Raw genomic sequence first — 19,090 nt, 5'->3', positions numbered from 1 at the left:
CCCCAATTACACATAACTTATAGCCTTAATATAATCACAAGTGATGAGTTATTTAAAAAATCCAGCCCCCATACAGTTCTTACAAATATTGAAATGAGCTAAAAAGAGTGACTATTACTGTATTGGGGTGTACATGTCTTTGATTAGAGGGCATTTTAATACAAGTTTTACCCAGGCAGCAACCTCTAGTCTCAGTGTTATAAACCGCAGTTCATAGAGTGTCCACTTGAGACTGGCTACAGAAACACTGGAAACCACATACACACCAATTCAAAAAAGAAGATATTTACAGCATTTATAAACATTTCTACAGCCTGGTCCAAAAAACGGCTTCGGTCTGAAAAGCTAATTTCTCTATCGGCACACACTGTACTGGGGGTGAATTTATTTCTAATGCAGTTCAGAAGATATTGAGATTACCAGTTGCCCATTTAAGGACATGACTGACATGACTGACAGGCGGGAGAACTGTAGCTGTTAGCTCGCAGGCTCAAACTCCGCCTCTTTACCTCGCACTACGTTTGGTTCAGTTCAGAATTTCCAATATGGCTCCCACCAACCATTAGCTTCAAAACAGCGCTCAGGAACAGATGGGTGACGTCATGGATACTACGTCCATTATTTATACAGTCTATGGTTCTAACAGGGTTTTCTTGGGTTTTGGGGACAGGCCCAAGTGGTCACTTGAGGAAAAGCAGTTTTTGGACTTCTGCGTCGGCTTAATTTCCTTACCAAAGGTTAAATGCCAATCATGGCTGACCATCCCTGGTAGCTTCTGACAGCTGCGCAGGCCAGTCTTGCCTTATCGTGAATTTTCACTTTACACATGAAAATATTTACAAAATGCCATCAAACTGTGTTGGAAAAAAAGCTGAAATGCTACTGAGATCATCAAAGTAATTCGAAAAATGTTTACTGAGCCAAAAAAAAAAAAAACTTCCTCAACTCTGTTTCGCAAATGTTGTCGCCCCTCTGCTTGCCGTTTCAGAGAATGCATTTTAAAGCACTGGCTTGAGCCCCTCCTTTGTAATGATGAGACTCTGCCCACTTTATCTTTACTGAATGAGAAGGAAGTTTGGCCAAGGTGATGGCTTAAATTCTGAATATTTTCAGCAACTTTTTCTTTTTTTTCTTCTTTGTAAATTCAGTAAAATAAACCAGTGTGCATGATCCTTTCAGAGAAAAAATTGGCAACTTTCTACGAAGAGCAAAATGTGAGAAATAACAAAAAATGAAAAACCCTGAACTTCAACACAATTTTTGTTGTTTGATTAAAAAAATAAATGAAGATTACTTTGGCTTGTTAAAGGGGAAATCAGAATATCTTCCCTCGCAAAAAAACACATAATAAGAAATAAATACCTGATGCTATAATCACACAAGGCCTGCGTTTGTGGTCCTGCCTGATTGTCCTCACAGGAGGAAATATATTTCTATCAAGGAGGGCTGTGTAAATGGACATGTAGCGCGCTGTCATGACAAACATTCGGAGGACATAGCTTTATTTGGCCCTGCGCTCTGTGTCCGTAGCAGTCAGCGGGTAAATTGAAAAATCAATTCCAATTTAAATTATTGGAATAAAGAACTGCAGGAGCCAGAGATGTAAAAAAAAGAAAACCTCTCTTCTCCTAGAGCCCCTTTAATTGGAAAGTCATTTCTTCAGGGTATTCTAATGGTTCTGAGGGAAGATTGCAAAATAAAGTTGATGAGCTGGGGGGGAGGTTAATAGCGCGCTTGTGTTTGTGTGTGTTCGACTGACCCTGTGTGTTTTCTTTGCTCTGCCACGCAGTGTTCAGCCGTCCCCTCCCTTATGACAGAGGCACTAAATGAAGACTAATCCGGCGGGCTCGCACACACTCAGACACACACTCTCTCTCACGCCTGTGGTCACTCGTCTCATCCATCTGCTATCAGGGGGAGTGTCGGGGGCTCCTGGGTCAAACTAAATTAACCATCCCTCGCTCACAATTGTAAAAATGTAATTGACTTAATGTAAGCAACCCTGGTGGTTTGGAAAGTCTGGCTGTGAGTAATTTTGAGAAAGCTTACCGACGCCACTTCAGATCTGAGGCATATTTAATGTCTAACACTGCATTGATGTGTCATGATATCAATTGACTGCTTAAAAAATGTAATGTAAACTCAATACTTGTGGGTCTTTAAAGAGAAAAACAAGACTTAGTGTAAAAATTCTCATTACTTGGGAAATTCTCTGGATTATTTCCCTTAAAGCTGGGTTTGGTAGTCAGATTTAGATACACTTTTTGATATACTGGTTAAAATGATCAATACATAATGTGTTCTTAAAAAACAGTGAAAAAAAAAAGCCGCTATCTACAGCCGGAGTAAACCTGGGAAAACACCAACCAATCCCTGCCATCAGGAGCCAAATTATGAAACCAATCAAATCCTGTCCTGCCGTTCTGCCCGCCTCCTGCGTATACATTTCATGTTTGTTTGTGTTTTTAACTTTCACTATGATAATGTTTTGGTGTTTTCTTACCGCTGAGTGAGACATGAGTTGACGTAGTGCAAAACACAAACGATGTGCTGAGGATTGGTTTTGAATCGGTCAAGATCATATGGTCGCAAATCAGCGGCGCTCATGCATGTGAGCGGTGGCGTCATTTTGGAGGAGCTCCGAGGGGAGGGGGGAAGGGGTTAGACGGAGTCCTGAGGAAATGCTACATTCAAATTCATGCTAGTTTTCCTTGACTACAACCCTAGCTTTAATGATTTTTACTTTGATGGCATCAAATGGTAGTTTTCCTCATTTAAATGATATTAAACCATCTTATGTAATAGTATTGATGTTAGGAGGAATTTAAGCTTTATATAATCACTTGTACTTATCAGCAAACTAATGATTCATTTAGCTCTTTGTCTTATCAGCAACAGGAAGCTTTTTCTTCCTCATTATTCCTTCCAACCCAGCATCAAACAGTCAACGTTAGCTCCTTAGCAGCCAAAAATAATTACCACGGTTCATCAAGTTGGTGGTGGTGACCAAAACTGAGCCAAAAGGAGGGGAATGTTGCACTTAAAGGGCCAGTATTAAAAGTTAAGTGAAATCTAGTGGTGAGGGTGTCGACAGCAACTCTCCCCTTTGCAGAAACCAAGTTGGACAGCAAAACAGAATGACCATGGCTAAAGTAAGCTGTCAATATGACACTGCTAGGCCTCTGCAGAAACATGGCAGACTGTGAAAGAGGGTACCCCTTCCATTTTTAGCCATTGGTCAATTCAAAAGTAACAAAAACCCAATTCACATTCAGCTGATTATACACAACCCAAAACTCTGAATACTGTGGTCCATTTCTCCAAGCGCATCTCTCTTAGTTATAACACACTGGCCCTACATCTGTTGTGTTTCATCCATTGACTGGACATAAAGATGGACAACACATCTACAGCTCCTCCTGTTGAACCAAAGTGAAGCAAAAACAACCCCTGCAATAAGTGCTGACAGTTTGCGCTGTTTCTATTTTTAGAAGATATTCTCCTCCTTCCACTAACCACTTACTACCTTTCATCATTCCTCCTCTAATCTGATAATCCAGCAGATTCACTGTCACAGGAGCTGCACTTATGAACAGAGCTAGGAATCATGACATCGTCAACCTTTAACAGCAACAAACAAACATTTAAAAGTGTATCTGAAAAATCAACACTTGGACATAAATCAGCATGATAAGAACTAACTATGACGACAGAAACCATGCTTGAGAAAACAATCCCTTTTTAATCCTTTTTTATTTTTTATATTTTTGGCCTTTTTGCCTTTATTTGATAGGGCAGCTGAAGAGAGACAGGAAATGTGGGGAGTAGAGAGTGGGGGAAGATATGCAGGAAATGGTCGACCAGCCGGGAATCAAACCGGCGACCCCTGTGATGAGGAGTGTAGCCTCTGTATGTGGGGCGCTTACACCGCTAGGCCACCAGCGGCCCAGAAAACAATCCTTTGACATGTATTTTGATTTTTAGTTTGACCAATGTCCCATCTGTTAACATGAGAGACATCGGCTTTGTGACCTATACTGCCACAAGCCTGTAGGCACAGCTCCAGGTGGCTTTATTTTTGGGGGGCTGTCACGTCTCCTATCTTTTTACTCTTACTGTTGGTATCCAAGTGCTTGCTTGGAAATTTGACATACAGACCATAGATATGAGGACAGTGACATCAGCCATTGGTCTCTGAAGAGGCACCCCAATGCACCCACCTTAAAGTCAAACCAGCTACACCTTAAATTTAAAAAATGTCTTGACTATTGGACGATGTCTGGAAATGGATGTTTTAACCAAGCGGCAACCTCCGGTCTCAAAATATGAAGCCCATGTGGAAGTGTTATAAACTGCAATTCATTGAGAAATCCACTTGAGGCTGGCTGCAGAAACACCGGAAACCCCATAGACACCAATTCAAAAAAGACGATCTTTGCAGCATTAATATACATGTTTACAGCCTGGTTCAAAAAACAGCTTGGCCCTATGTAGCTAATCTCTCTATCGGCACACTCTGTACAGGGGGTGAATTTTTTTCTAACGGGACGGTTCAGAAGATATTAAGATTATGAGTTTTTGCCCAAATAAGGACATGACTGACTTGACTCCCAGACGGGAACTCATAGCTGTTGGCTAGGAGGCTCAAACTCCACCCCTTTACGTCAAACTATGCCTGGTTGAGTTCAGCATTTCCAATATGGCTGCCGCCATCGATTGGCTTCAAAACAGCGCTCAGGAACAGATGAGTGATGTCATGGATACTACGTCCATTACTTATACAGTCTATGCATACAACCCATAGATATAAGGACATAGTGACATCAGCCATTGGTCTCTGAAGAGGCACCCCAATGCACCCTCCTTTAAGTCAAACCAGCTACACCCTAAATTGTATGTATGTAATGTCTTGACGTTTGGACAATGCCTGGAAATTACGTTTTAACATGGGTGTTAATGGCACTTCCTTGGCTTTTGCAGCCTGCCTCAAGCGGACACTCAAGGAACTGTAGGTTTGTGCACGTTCGTATTGCTGCCTTAAATTAACTTCCAGCTTATAACACAATAAGTCAAAGTTGTTTTTACAGGGTTTTTTTTCACTGCCCTGAAGCAGTAAAAAAAAGTCAGTGTAGCTGTAAGTAATTATCCACTTTGGCAGGACAATGAGTCTAAAAGAAAAAAAAAAGTGGGTTGTGTTTTTCTTAAAGTTTTGGAAGTCACTGAATGCCCTGCAATAACCTGCAAAGTTATAAAATAGTAAGTTGTTCAGTCAGCGGTTAAAACCGGAGAAGAATGACCGTATACAAATGATCAATCGCTCACCATCACAGACCTTCATCAGCTCCATTACTCTAGCTGGAAAACCATCATTGCTTCCTGAGATACATTCCTCAGAGATGAACATTTCCTGTATTTGCCGATAAAAGAGGCAGTGTCATATTACTTCAACAAGGCATTGTACTTTAACCAGTCTTGTGTGAATCAATCTACCTTTCTCTGAGCCCCTCTCATGCCAACCTGTCCCGAGACCTTTCTGCTGCTGTGTTGACATTAAAGAAACACAGCGCTGAGACATTTCCATTCAAGAAACTTGTTGACATAGTTATCAGACATCAGAGAGCCTTGTGTCATTTTGAAAAGGCCTTATGAGAGTAATGGAGATGTTAAAGGGCGTGTTGGCCCCAAATATCACAAAAGGATGAGAGGATATGAACAACTGAAAGACTGAAAGGAGACAGAACACGCTACAAAAAAAAAAAACATTCTCTAGAGAGAGAGAGAAAAAAAAGGGGAAGCGCTCGGCTCCATTTCCGCCTAAGAAGCACGGAGTTAAAAGGTGGACCCTGTACAAATGAAACTCAATTTCACGCCACATTATCCCTCCCTGTTCTCTTTCCTGGCTTTCATTTTCATTAAGACCAGAGACAATCATAAATTAATAATTACTGCCGAATGTCTAAGCGCAGGCCGCAGTCCGGGCCCTCCCCTCGCCTCCGTGCTCTTCCATGTTCACGCTTGCAAAATGTTAATTTAGGTAATGTGGCCTGGCCCTTGTCAGATAAAACTGTTTTGTAGTTTCACTAATACATAATGGTCTATCTGATTAGGTGACATTAGTCCCATCTTTCAGACGATCAGCCTGCACCTTCCTAATGTCTCTCTGCAGACTCGGGGCACCGCTGAGACATGCAATATTACTGCCTCCACTAAATGGCCTTCGCCTGGACGTGATGACGAGCCAGGAATTAGCTCAGTCGGGGTTAACAGAGTGGTTTACATTATGCTGGAGGAAAAAACACAACTTCACTCCTCTCTTGTGAAACTTTTTTACCTTCAAAAAAATAAAAGAATCTGTCAGAAGTGTCAGGAAAAGCTGGTCAAGCAAGAACAGAAAACAAGAAAATTGTGCAATGTGATGTTTAACAAACCAAAATAAAAGGCAGAATGACGCGGAATAACCCCGTCTGGATGATGTCTTCATGAACACGTCTCCATGTCAAGCCAAGGGAAGGCAACACACACAGCTCACATGGCTTTGAAAAATGCAATCAGCATATTTTTCCACACTACAGTGAAGTGAAATGTAACAACACAGCTATAATGCACATTTGGTATTTAAAGTTTGCGTGCCTCATGGTCATATTTGTACTGAATTGAATTTATTACAAAATGTGCAGTGATATGAAACATGTAGCTGCAGGGCTTCTTCTCTCTCACATGCCAGTGCAGGAAAAAGGCACCGGATAGAGAAATAAACAGAATATCTGAATAAGAGCTGCACGTCTCACGAGCTCATTGGAGTCTAGCCGAGTGAATCTTTCACCGCGTGAAGAAAGAGAAAGAGTGGACGATTGAGTCATTAAATGGATGAAGTAGACGTGATGTCAGAGTTTCTTTCAATCCACAGCGAGTTGGAGTTTGGAGAGCTGCTGCGACAGTCTGAACTCGCCGAGAAGCATGGCTGCATGATTGATCGCCCATTGTGTGTCATATTGTTCTTTCAAGGTTGATTGAAACTTTAACCTCATTTTTAACAAAAAGTAGAAAAGCTTGAAATATTTTCAGGCCTTGAATTTTTACAATGCAGCATTGAATTATGCAGCAATCAGTCAATTATTCATCCGGGCGGCTGTGTTACGGCCACGCTTTAAAAAGCATGCAGAATGGGAATGGGCCGAGCATGCTGTGTCAACACATTTCACTCAGAATTGCTTACTGGAGAGATTTGTCTCTCAATGTCGATTTCATTTCTTTCTTTAATGCGTTTTAAGAGCTGTACCTGTTACAGTTGTTCTGGAGTGATCCCTGCGGATAACTAAAACAAATAATGTCACTCCAGAACAGTCAGCATGCATTATCATTCAAATCAAACACAAAGAAACATGTATGAAGTGCCATAAAAACTGACACTTTTACAAAACAGAATAATTTCCTAACAACCCCCCTCAAAGCTGGAGTGTTATATAAAGTGTTATATATTATGATGCATGACCTCGCAGCACGTATCACTGGTTAAAGGAGCGCTGTTTGTTTCATGGCAGTATATTGTGAATTAGCATCATACACTGGAAAGTACACAGGGAATAATTTATTTACACAGGGCTTGGTCACACCCGCATTTACATAGTTTAACTGGAATTAGCCTACGTATGAAACACACACACACACACACACACACACACACACACACACACACACACACACACACACACACACACACACACACACACACACACACACGCAAGTCAAAGGAAAACAGATGTATATACACACTTGAGAAAGAAAGAAAAGGTTGATGAACAATCTCTCCTCGTTTGATTACTCATACATTCTTCATTGAAACGAAGCAGCGGCTGATGATGCATTTTCTCACAAGTGGGCTGTAGCAAATTCCATAACACACACATCACATATACAAGGTATAAAGACAGGTATTACAACAGTGTGTTTAACAAAATCAAAAGGCTTTAGAACACGGTGTTGTTTACTTCATATTACAAAGTGAACAACAGTATGCTCTAGCTTCCTCTTGTAAAGCGTGGCCTCCCTGCAGTGTGTTTTTAAGGTTATATTTAGGAGAAGGGACGGACGCACTTTGAGGATTGGAAAGGTCTCAAAAACCAAAAGGAACACAAGTCAGGGTAGCCAAAATGTAACAGCAGTGTTTGTGTGTGTGCACCGGGGCACTGACTTATGCAGGAGTGGCATGAATGGATACCAGTTTATTACCCTCTATATTTGCACTTATCATATCTACCACTAAGGTATCAGACAGATGAATATTCCCATGTATCATTTTTGTAACTTTAAAAAGGAACACAGAAGAATGGAAACATCTCTTATATATTTTAAGCTTGAATCTTAAAGTACACAAAAGAAGAGTATTTCAAAAGTGACAATTTAAAGTACTCCAAAAATTGCACCAAAATAGAGCTGCCGATTTTTTTACCCCAAGTTATTTTGTCTGCAGGAGTTTGCTGCAGTTATTGTTGTCTTCATTAATGTTAAAAACATAAAAAAAAAATCTGAACAAATGACGTTTTGGACAATAAGGATGATCAGTGCATTTTTGATGGGCCTATCTTTTGACATAAATGTAAAAAGTATTTTTTCAATTTAAAGTACCCCAAAAAAAATGCAACCCTGATTATAAGACGATCTCCAATTTTCAAGATTTATTTTTCAAGAAAAATAAAAAAATAAAAAAATAATTAATTCATAGAAAATAAAAAAAAACTTGTCAAACGAGACAAGGTAAGTTGGTAACAAATGAACTCCTGTTTTAATATCTTTTCAACCTTAAACTGAATTAAATGTGGTCATGTGTCTAAATGAAGAACCTATGCTATCAGTATTAAATACCATAAAAATTAAATAACCAGCAGTCCATCAGATGGCTGACAGGTCCGGTAATGTGCAAACCCTCATTCCATTTTTCAGTAATGTACACAGAGCCATATTTTAAGACAATCTTTTTTTCTGCTTGCCTTTTTTTGGACATTAGACTCAATGAAACCTTCTTCTTTTTGTCTGTTTGACAGTTGTTTAATGTCTCTGCTGCATCTTGAGCCATTTTCTTAAAATAATAATAAAAAAAAAAGTCTGCCTCATTTGTTGGGCAACTAATCTGTGCCACGTGTCTCCATCGTTCACCCCCCTCACTGTGAGGGGCGGTTGGCCTCAGCCATGACGGGTGCACTCGCTTTACAGATCAGTGGTGTCGTTCAACACTGTAACAAACAGGCATTTAATTGCTGAACTCCAAATATAAGGCGAACACATTTTTTCACATGTATTTTGTTGGAAAAAAAAGGCATTATATTCAGGTCATTATGGTACGAACAACAGGAAGTTAGCAACACTTAAATGTAGAGAAAACTACTCGGGCTGTTGCGACCACAGACATATAAAGAGGAGACGCCGCATCGGCCGCTACTACCTATTGGCACTGACCAGCCTTGGGCCGCCATCTTGGTCTGGTCACCCGCTCCATTCAGTGTAATCTGTTTGGCAGGCGCAATGAAGTGTCAGCGCATTTAATCAATCATAACTCGCTGAATACTAAACGGATTTTCATGCTGGGTTTCTTTTCTGCAAACGTCATACATGTAGGTATGATACAGGACACATGGTTCGGCGTATTTTAATATTCATATTGGGCTTAACAGTAATAGAATATTCTGATATATGTGATATATGTGATGTATGATAGGTATTTTGCCACACAGTGCTCTGGCATCTTGAAGTCTCTGCTGCTTAAGTTTAAGTTTACAGGTAGGATCATGGGAAGGATGACCGGACCAAGATGGCGGCCATATTTCTTGCGCCCCAGCAGCAAATGCGGCGTCTACTCTTTATATGTCTATGGTTGCGACACAGTCAAGGTAGTTGATATTAGCATTATATCCTGCCTCTGATGAAGCAAACAGCCAATCATAGTGTGGGAGGCACCTAGGGTGGCACATCAAATTTCATGTAGGGCCCATGGCACCCCTACTCACCCCTCTGGCTGCACCCCTGTGTGTGTGACTTGAACCTGAAACACTCAATCAGACAGAGTTTTATCATCAACATGTTAACTTTATTTGAATTTGAAGTACAATGAAGAGATGATTCGAGAAGCTATATAAGTTATCAGTGACAACAGACCTAGACACTCCATTGAGAACAAAAAGAACAAACACATTGTGAACATGGGACACTCCTCCTCCTCTTCCTCCTCCTCCTCCTCCTCCTCTCCTGATTGTAACACATAAGGTCTAAACTGTTTGCAGTTAAAGGACTGACATCAGCTTATGTCTAGAGAATATACACAGGTGTTTCAGCACCAAAAGTCTTTAGGGAAAGTAACAGAAAAATCATAACTTAGTATGAGTTTTTTTTTTCTTCTTCTCATCAGGATATCATGAAACACTCGGAAGAAAAACAGAAAAAGTTTGTGTGTCGCTTCAACAGGGATTAAATGGCATTCAGTTTCCAAAAAAGTTGTGTCATGACTGATTGTTTCTCAAGCTGACACGTGATCAGAACACGTCTGGATATTTTCTTCTTAAAAAAGCATCAAGAGGTGCTGTTTTTTGAGTGTGTGTGTGTGTGCGTGTGTGTGTCATGACAAAAAATGTACAGTAAAATCCAAGAAATATTACCTCTGTTACAAAGATTACAGTACTATCGACAGCAAAAGTCTTCATTTTGAAAGTGAAATGTTGGATAGTTATGTTTTCAAAATCATCCGGGCTTGTGAGAGTCAACCCTAATATTTGTTCAGCACAATATAGGATTTATTAAATATCATAATTCCAGGACAAACATTTACATGCCTGCATGCTTTCTCACCAAAAAAATGGCAGCTATAGGAAAGAATGATGGCTCAGAAATAGAAGGAAACAAAACTGTAGGTTTATATAAATGGTGGTATTGTTTGCCTAATAGCTCTACTGCATACACAATACCTCTTAACGTTATATACACATACCTCATCAATCCGCTGGGGCTCGATAAAGAGGGTTTTTCCTATCATTATCATCAGATCTCATATATACACAAATGGTAAAAAGGAAACTTGATTGTATTGTCATCTAATTTAGAAAACATGAAAATCAAACATCAGTCTTCTCTTTTTAACAAACAAGAGGATTGCTTTTTTTTCTTTTTCTTCTCCTCTCCGCGTGTCATTTTTTTTTTCAGCTTCTCAAAATTCAATTTGAAATACAAAAACAAAAACTTCAGTCGAATTTCTTTTTCGAAGCTTTTCTCGCTGGCTGAGATACAGTATAAAAAATCTTCAGTGCTGTGAAATTTATGACCAACGGTGTACCACGGGTACGTTTTTACTGTGCTCAATATATTTATTCATCCCTCACGTTGGCCCAAACCCGCTCCGTCCAAACCCGCTTCATCAAACTATTCACCGCTGTGAGAAAAAAAATCTTATTCTACATTCAGACACCTCCTCCAGCATTTTGGGGTGAACACAGCATTTTTCCACTGAACTCCTTACAAGCAGCTTCTCCTCCTCCTCCTCCTCCTCCTCCTCCTCACTACACCAGCCTGGAGAATCTTCATGGGTTTTTTTTTTCTCCCACTTTTTTTTCTCTTTTTTGTTTTTTTCTGAAATTTTTATTTCCTCCAGCTCCTCGCGGCCTTATCAGTACATCACTGTGGTTTTCAGGAACAGTCTTCCATCTGCAACAGAGGACACACAGGAGCCCAGAATTAGCCAACAGCTAACATCCTGCTGACGCAAATGCACTATTCAGGATGTGATTGTTGATGAAACGTTAACTTTAAATGTGTTGCCCTGTGGTGTTCTGAATGTGTGTTGCTATGGATTCGGAAACTGATTTAAGGGCTGAGATTAAATTAGCAACCGTGGTGAAGAGGATTAAAATGCATATACAGTTTTACTTCAGCGTCAGGAAGGATGAAAACTATCAAAACAACTTTTCATTCCACATCATACACAGTGCATTAGTCAGGACATACAAATATAATCACACTTTTACATGCATATTTTATTAGCACTGAAGCACACCCTGTAGAAGCAGCTATGATAGCAACACTCCAGGCTTCAAGAATCGTACTCCACATGTGTTTAAGACATCTCCACTGATCCGCTTGTTTGCACATAACACTGCACCGGTGATGTGAAGCCCTCTCTGAGTGACATTTCCTGCATGGAAATAGTGTTTATTGAAAACGGCAGACATTCCTCTGCTCCGTTATCTCCAGACACCTCCAACCTAACGAGCTTTGTCCATTTCCAGCACAAACACACACTCTTGTCTGAGTGTTCGCCTGAGCGAGCAGCGCCGCTTCGACGCTGAGCTGGTAAAAGCATCTGTTAGGCACAGCTCAGGAGCATGTTTGACGTTTATTACCTTCACAATCCCTCCGCCGGAGAACGCTACAGTAATGCCTTTAAGACACTCACTTCTCTATGGCAGTGTGCTTAAATTATTCAATGTTCAAAGAGGGGATGCACACAAAGACATTTAGCGGGCGCAAGTTGTTGGACATGACAAAAGCCGCGCAGGACATCAGAGACAACGCTTGATTCGTATTGTACAGAGAGAGACGGAGGAGAACACCTGGTTACACTGTTTGAGGGTGTTCTTATTTCTGCTGGGGAACACACTTTAAGCATGCGCTCCTTTTTATAATTTAAAAGATACTTTTTATTTCACCACAGAGAATTAAACTAAACTTAAAAATCACTGCTCATTATTTCATAAATATTTGATCAATGAGTCCTGTTGCCCCTGTTAGCCTGTGTTTTATGTGTTGTGGTGAAGATTGGAGACAACAAAGGCTTGTGTCATGTGTGTGTGTACAGTATGTGTATGTAGGGGTGTGTGTGTGTGTGGTGGGGGGGGGGCTGGGTGGTGTACAAACACACAGGCTAATTACCCAGCACTGCCGTGGGTCTCAAAGGCATTGCACTCTGGCTGCCTCTGTTCAAGCAACAACCAGCGAGTTCTGTGTAAAAGTCATTACAGCATGAACGCAGCGCCACGGAGAAACAGGAGGCTGAAGAAGAAGAGGAGGAGGAGGAGGAAGGAGAGGAGGAAGGGGGGAGTAAGAGTGAGGGCCGGGATGCACAACTTCATACGAGAGCTGCTGAAACATCACACACGTGTCTACCTGTCACAGCTGGAGCAGTTTATAAGGGTGTTAATGAAAACGAGCGAGGTTTGATTATTTGACGTGTGATGACATTTAATACGCGGCGGTGATGAGGTTAAATATTACAGCGTTTAAATCCTAACAATTAAAACGATCATATAAGACGGGGGGGGCGGCTGGATGGGAGAATCTAACTGATTCAATTTTTGGTGCAAATGTTGAAACATCTGCTTTACATACGCAACAAGAAAAATGGTGACGTCTTGACACGTTGTTTTATGAAAGAGCGGCTCATTAAAATATGTTAAAACTTTAGTATTTTTATATTCAAATCAAGATGAAAAGTTCATTAAAGAGAATAAATATTTCATTAGATGCTAAATAAAACAAAGGGAATTTTTGGCTTCTCTCAGCATAAAATTCCTTTGAAAGATTAATTAATACATGTAAATTATGCAAATTATGCCCATGCAAATATTTTATGAAGACAATTAAGGGATCCATTAATTACAGTCTTTTTTGCTTCAGTGACATTCATTCATTTAATTTTAATTTCACTTTAACTGTTTTGATGTTTAATCTTGCAACAAAGAACTTTATCTCGGCGCACAGGGTCGTGTAAACTTGCCGAACACATCGAGTGGGAAGCGGCGGGGAACCGGAGAAGATACCGGGGGAAGATATTCGCATGTGCACCGTTGCCAGGCAGTAACTGGCGAGGTACAGTCCCAGTAGCTTTTTCGCCTGCCTGTGAAAAGAGCCGCGCTCCCTCTTGGACCCGATTCAAAACACTGTAAAAGCAATTAATAAACACAGACTGTGTTAATATCGCAGAATTAGAGAAGTGTGACAAAAGACAAATAGAAATAATTAGTTCTCTAAAATTATGCCCTCATTATTTTTTTTTTCCTCCTCTCTCTCCTTCTCCCTCTCTCTCTCTCTCTCCCTCTCTCTCTGTTCGCTTCATTCCCTTAGTTTGGAGTCGTACCCACACATTTCTCTCGGCTTTCATGCGAGTGATAGGCTTGTTTTTTCTCCCTTCTGCTCGTGTAATTTATCAACATCATTTTTTGCCATTTGAGGTTAATTATACAGCGAGGCTTGCAGAGTCGAGCAGAGGAGACATGGGTGGCAGACAAATGCTTCTCTAATTGAACAAAAACACAAAATGCTTTTGCCTGTGAGTCGGTTTTCCTCCTTCATTCTGCTCTTCAAGGCGACGAGCGGAGTGATTGAGAGATGGGCTGCATCAAACTGTTACTGAGAGAGATTTAAAAAAAGGAGGAGAAATCTGCTCTTTTTACTCCAGACTAAACATTGAAGCAGGACAATGGCTGCTGGGAGCGTTAAGCTTTAACACTTTAATTTGATACAATTACTCTACAAAAGATCCTGCTCTTCATGTGAGTGTAAAGCAGCTAAATATACTAATTTGGTATGAAATAGGGGGCTATAATTACACTGTATCTGTGAGTTATCTGTGTGTGTAAATGATGACATATGGATTTCCTTTTTTTGGAACATCAAACTGCTTCAGATCCCCGCAGTGACTGAATGACATTTAATTAAGGAGGAGTCATCATTTCTCTTAGTGCGTCTTCTTTCTTTCCTTTTTTTCCTTTTTTTTTATGCCCTTTCACAAAAATATCAGTTCAAGTAGACTAATCAAACATTAAAGAGTTAAAGAGAGCCAACTTATTCTCCAGAAAGATGAATATTTCCCACTTTTCACAGCAAATTACACGGAGCATTTCTCCCGCGGATAAATTGGGACCTCTCCCACTGATAAGGGGCGGTTGTGAGCAGACGCAGCTGAGGCGCATTAAAAGGAAGACGTTTCGAGTAATAATGAGGATATTCAACCTCTGCAAGGTGTCTTGTATCTGGGTAAACACAGATAGCAGACAGTCTACAGAGGTTATCGCTGGTGCACCCTTCCCCAAACACATACTGCACCCCCTAGGCTAACAAACAAACAAACCATTAAAAATGTACAAGGCTTATTCATAAAATGGATTGATTTGCCTCGTTTATTGCTATCAAAGGGGGGATTCCACTGCTTTTTGAGGTTTTATGACTCATTAATGCTTCCTGAGCTGTAAACAAACCGCCTCTTTTATTCCGTCTCTTCTAGCTTAGTTTTTATTTCGCTTTTTTATCTACTTAGATTCGTCCCGACAAAGATGTGCTTCCTGAATGCATCACAGCCACTAAAGTCAACCAAAAGAACAATATTATTTCTGCAGAAAACCAATGATCTTGACCTAGTGCTGTGGCCCAGATGGTGAGCTGTATGCCTGAACAGCAGGCACAGAAACACTAATGTTCATAAACTGAAGCTGTGTGTGTGTACGTGTGAGTGTGTGTGTGAGGGAGAGCAAAAGAGGAAGCAAAGAGGAGGAGGCAGGAGGAAAGGGGGGGGGGGGGGGGGGGGGGGGGGGGTAAGAGAGAGATAGAGAGCAAGAGTGAGAGCCAGAGAAAGAGAGAGAGATTTATTGTCTCATCTGAGCCCCTGTACCTTGTATTGTCCTTTCAGCATCTGTTCTTCCACTGCTGCGGTCACTCTCCATCTCAGGGGTCAGAGAGTCTGAGAGAAGAGAGGGATCACCGCCGTTAAACATCCCTGACATCCACACATCACAATGCCACTTTCACAGCATCGTTCATTCAAAACAAGAGGCTGAGCCTTCCAGCTGTATCCCCCCTGCACTAAAGTGCAGAGTGTGTGTATCTGTGAGTGTGTGTGTGTGTGTTTGGATGAATCACACTTCTCTTTAACTAAACCCACGTTCAAAAAAAAAGAAAGGAACTCAAATCCTTGATTTATCTTTGAAATATGTCTCCTCTGACTTCGACCCTGCATCCAAATGTTCTCTTAAATAAAGACACTGCTGTGTTACAGGAGGTGTCAAAGGTAAAAACTGAACTCCTTCTTAATAATAATCATGAAATATTTGGATTTTGTGTCTGATCCAATAACCCTGTAGTGTAAACTTCTGCTTTGTGAACCCCTCATGAAGCGATCACATCAAATGCACGTTTGATTGGACAGATTTTATGCAGAGTGGAGATCTGCATGACTCACTGACATATTATAACTGTCAGTAAATCAGGTTTTATGAGCTCATGATGTTTTGTATGCAGATTCAGAATCCAGACCCTGCAAACCTTCCACTATTATAACTCCTGTCTGATAGAAGAAAGGCACAGCGTACCTCTATTCAAGTACCTGTATGTGGCCTCTTCTGTTATTTCCCTATATATTTACTTTACATGATTTCACCCTGTGAGAGACATTTGGTGGTTTGGCTCTAAATCATTCATTCCACACAAACTTTAAAATGTAAAAACTGTAAAATGTCTTTTCATCCTTATTGCACTATAGTACATATATAGTCTAGTCATTCATGTAGAAACATATTATATCATATTATCAACAGTCATATTTGTATAGTCTGTATTATTCATGTTACTTAACTTACTGCTCAGCACTTCTGGTTAGATCTATAGTTCATTTCTTGTTTGTACCTGTTACATGCTCAATGACAATACATTGAATCTAATCTAATCTAAATCTGGACCTGTTCTGATCACATCCACAAGTTTCCAAGCAAACATTTCAATTACTGAGTCATCCAAGCTTCTCATATGTTTGAAAGTATGCCTCTCTCTTTATTAATATCTCTGTAAACAGAATATTTTGAGTTTTTGGATTGTTGTTGTTTTTTTTGCACAAAAACAAGGCATGAGAAATGTAGAAGAGAAGAAACTGTTACTATAGTCAGACATCTGAACTCGAAAGAAGAACCTTTTTTGATCAAGCTGTGAAAGGATCATGCAACTTTGTAATGAATCACTGAATTCTGGTGTCTTGTAAACCCATAATGGGTGAGCACTTTGTGTGCATGACGTATAAATAAAATGCAATCAATAAATCAATCTTTTGACCGAATTATGAATCCCAAATGTTGTAAGAAGAGTGATATAAATGTCAAATTCAACAAGGAGTGCAGCCCTTGTGCACCAGCTGCAAAACGTCCTAATGTGGAATGAAGAATAAAGCAAACATGCACTCTTAGAGAGCTTTCTACTTGCACCACAGGTGAGAAGATGCTATCATTTAGAGCTAATCAGCATCCAGATTTTTGACTGTTTTAGAAGTAAGGCTCATGATAAGGACATATGAGTTCATTGGCTGATTTTTGTAACTTAAATAATTCTGTTTTAATAAGTGAGTCACATTTAAAATCACTGCTCCTCCTCAGGTATCATTTCATCCCTGAAGACTTAAGTTTTAACATACTGGATTCAAACATTTGGATCTTAAGTTTCATACACTGCGGCTGCCTGAACTATAAGACAGTGTCAGAGGTGAAATGTGAATCAAAAGCGTCTCACGGTGGAGTGTCTGACCGTTGAGTGAACGCATGCTGTCGGAGGGCGAGGGCTGCTTCAGGGTCTGCTCGGCCTGCTCTCTCCTCTTGGATTCGTACTCCAGAGCTTCTTGGAGTTTCCTCTTGGCCTTCTTCTCCTTCTTCAGACGCTTCTGAACGATCGCTGAGAACGGGGGTGAGACCACAGAGGCAACAAATGAGCTACGGGGCTGAATTAGCGATGCCTTATTTCTACACTGAGATCTGATAATTGTTGCTACTGCAGCATGAGATAATAACCTAATTTTTAAAAAAGCTATAATAGAAAAAGGAAAATCAATTAAAGCTAAATATTTTATAACATATGAAGATCTTCCTTTAATAAAAGAAAATACTGACTGTGACTTAACAAACTGCTAGAGGGAATTAAAGCAAATTGAAAAATGTATTGGGTTATTTTTCATGGATTTCTCTCATTAAACATAAACGACACAGTTAGCATACGAAGCTAATGCATTTAACATGAGACTCAGAGTGAGTTTGTCTAAGTTAATGCGTAGCACCAATTATGTTAACCGACTCAGAGCAGATAAAACAGCGCTAAGCAGATCATTGTCTGTGCAGCCGAGGAAACACGCTCGCTAATGTCAGTGTTTCAATAAGAAACATTAAACATACATGCTGAGCTGTGTACGCACACTCAGGAGCGATCACGTCTACATGAGCACAGGCCTGTTAAGTCACAACGGCTGTGAGAATACACACATTCATTGCATGCCCACACACACACCACCGACGGGGAGGATTCAGAGCCAGGTATGAGTCGGTAGTCAGGCGTACGGTACCTCTGTTCTTCTGCTCCATGGCGAGCTGCTTCTCCAGAGTCTCCCTCAGCTCCCTCTCTCTGAACAGCTCCATCTTCAGCTCCGTCTTCTCCAGCTGCACCTGTTTCTCCTGAGCCCGCGCGTTGTCGATTGCTACTTTGAGCAGGCCCTGTAAAACACACACACACACACACACACAGACACACTCAAATAAGTACACTGACAGAAAAAAAAGAAGCAGAGCCAGGCGATGTGAAGGAGAGAGTGATGTGGGCTATTTAAGAGCTTCACCATGAAGTGACAGCAAAGCAAACCACAGTGAGAGTGTGTCACAGACAGCAGTTCTCTCAGCTGCCCGCTGTAGTGAAGCAGAACGCCGGGCTAAGAGCTGACTGATGCTACATGACTCCTTTCAGGTGTGTTAGCACCTTCAGTGCTGCTTTTATCAGTGAAGATGTCACTCTCTTTTAGCTGCTGCATGGCTTTCGTGAGATCCAAAAACACAAACACAGATCTACTACAGATTTGTTAAGTGATGTTAAAATGTGAGGAGACTTGATATGATGACATCTATTGGTCAAGGCTGTGAATACAAGTGGAGGTAGTTTCTTGGGATAGTTTAACAAGAAAACACAGCTTAAGGCGTTTTTCGACCACAGGAACTTTAACCCTGAACTACATGCGTTTCGACCGGAGGAACCAGGGTCTAAATTTAGTTCAGGGGTAGTTAATCTCCCCCTGATAAGCCCCTGCTTTGGGGGTAGTACT

The 19,090-nt window shown here is 40.7% G+C and overlaps 1 protein-coding gene across 3 annotated transcripts in view; it reads right to left on the bottom strand.

The window, feature by feature from the left end:
* Window positions 1-10,059: 10,059 nt before the first annotated feature.
* Window positions 10,060-19,090, bottom strand: part of dachd (dachshund d) — a 167,687-nt gene continuing 158,656 nt past the window's right edge. For 2 of the 3 annotated variants that reach the window (XM_034693532.1, XM_034693533.1), the window contains 4 exons: window positions 18,344-18,491; window positions 17,524-17,682; window positions 15,644-15,712; window positions 10,060-11,685 (listed from right to left, as the gene is read on the bottom strand). In XM_034693532.1, coding sequence (XP_034549423.1) covers window positions 11,648-11,685; window positions 15,644-15,712; window positions 17,524-17,682; window positions 18,344-18,491 — 414 coding nt within the window. In that variant the 3' untranslated portion in view covers window positions 10,060-11,647. The remainder of the gene's footprint in view (window positions 11,686-15,643; window positions 15,713-17,523; window positions 17,683-18,343; window positions 18,492-19,090) is intronic. The other variant, XM_034693534.1, reaches the window with a different exon arrangement.

The sequence above is a fragment of the Notolabrus celidotus genome, chromosome 10 (genome assembly GCF_009762535.1).
Source record: "Notolabrus celidotus isolate fNotCel1 chromosome 10, fNotCel1.pri, whole genome shotgun sequence".
Taxonomy (NCBI): Eukaryota; Metazoa; Chordata; class Actinopteri; order Labriformes; family Labridae; genus Notolabrus; species Notolabrus celidotus.
The sequence above is the reverse complement of the archived record's forward strand: the minus strand, read 5'-3'. Positions and strand labels throughout refer to the sequence as shown.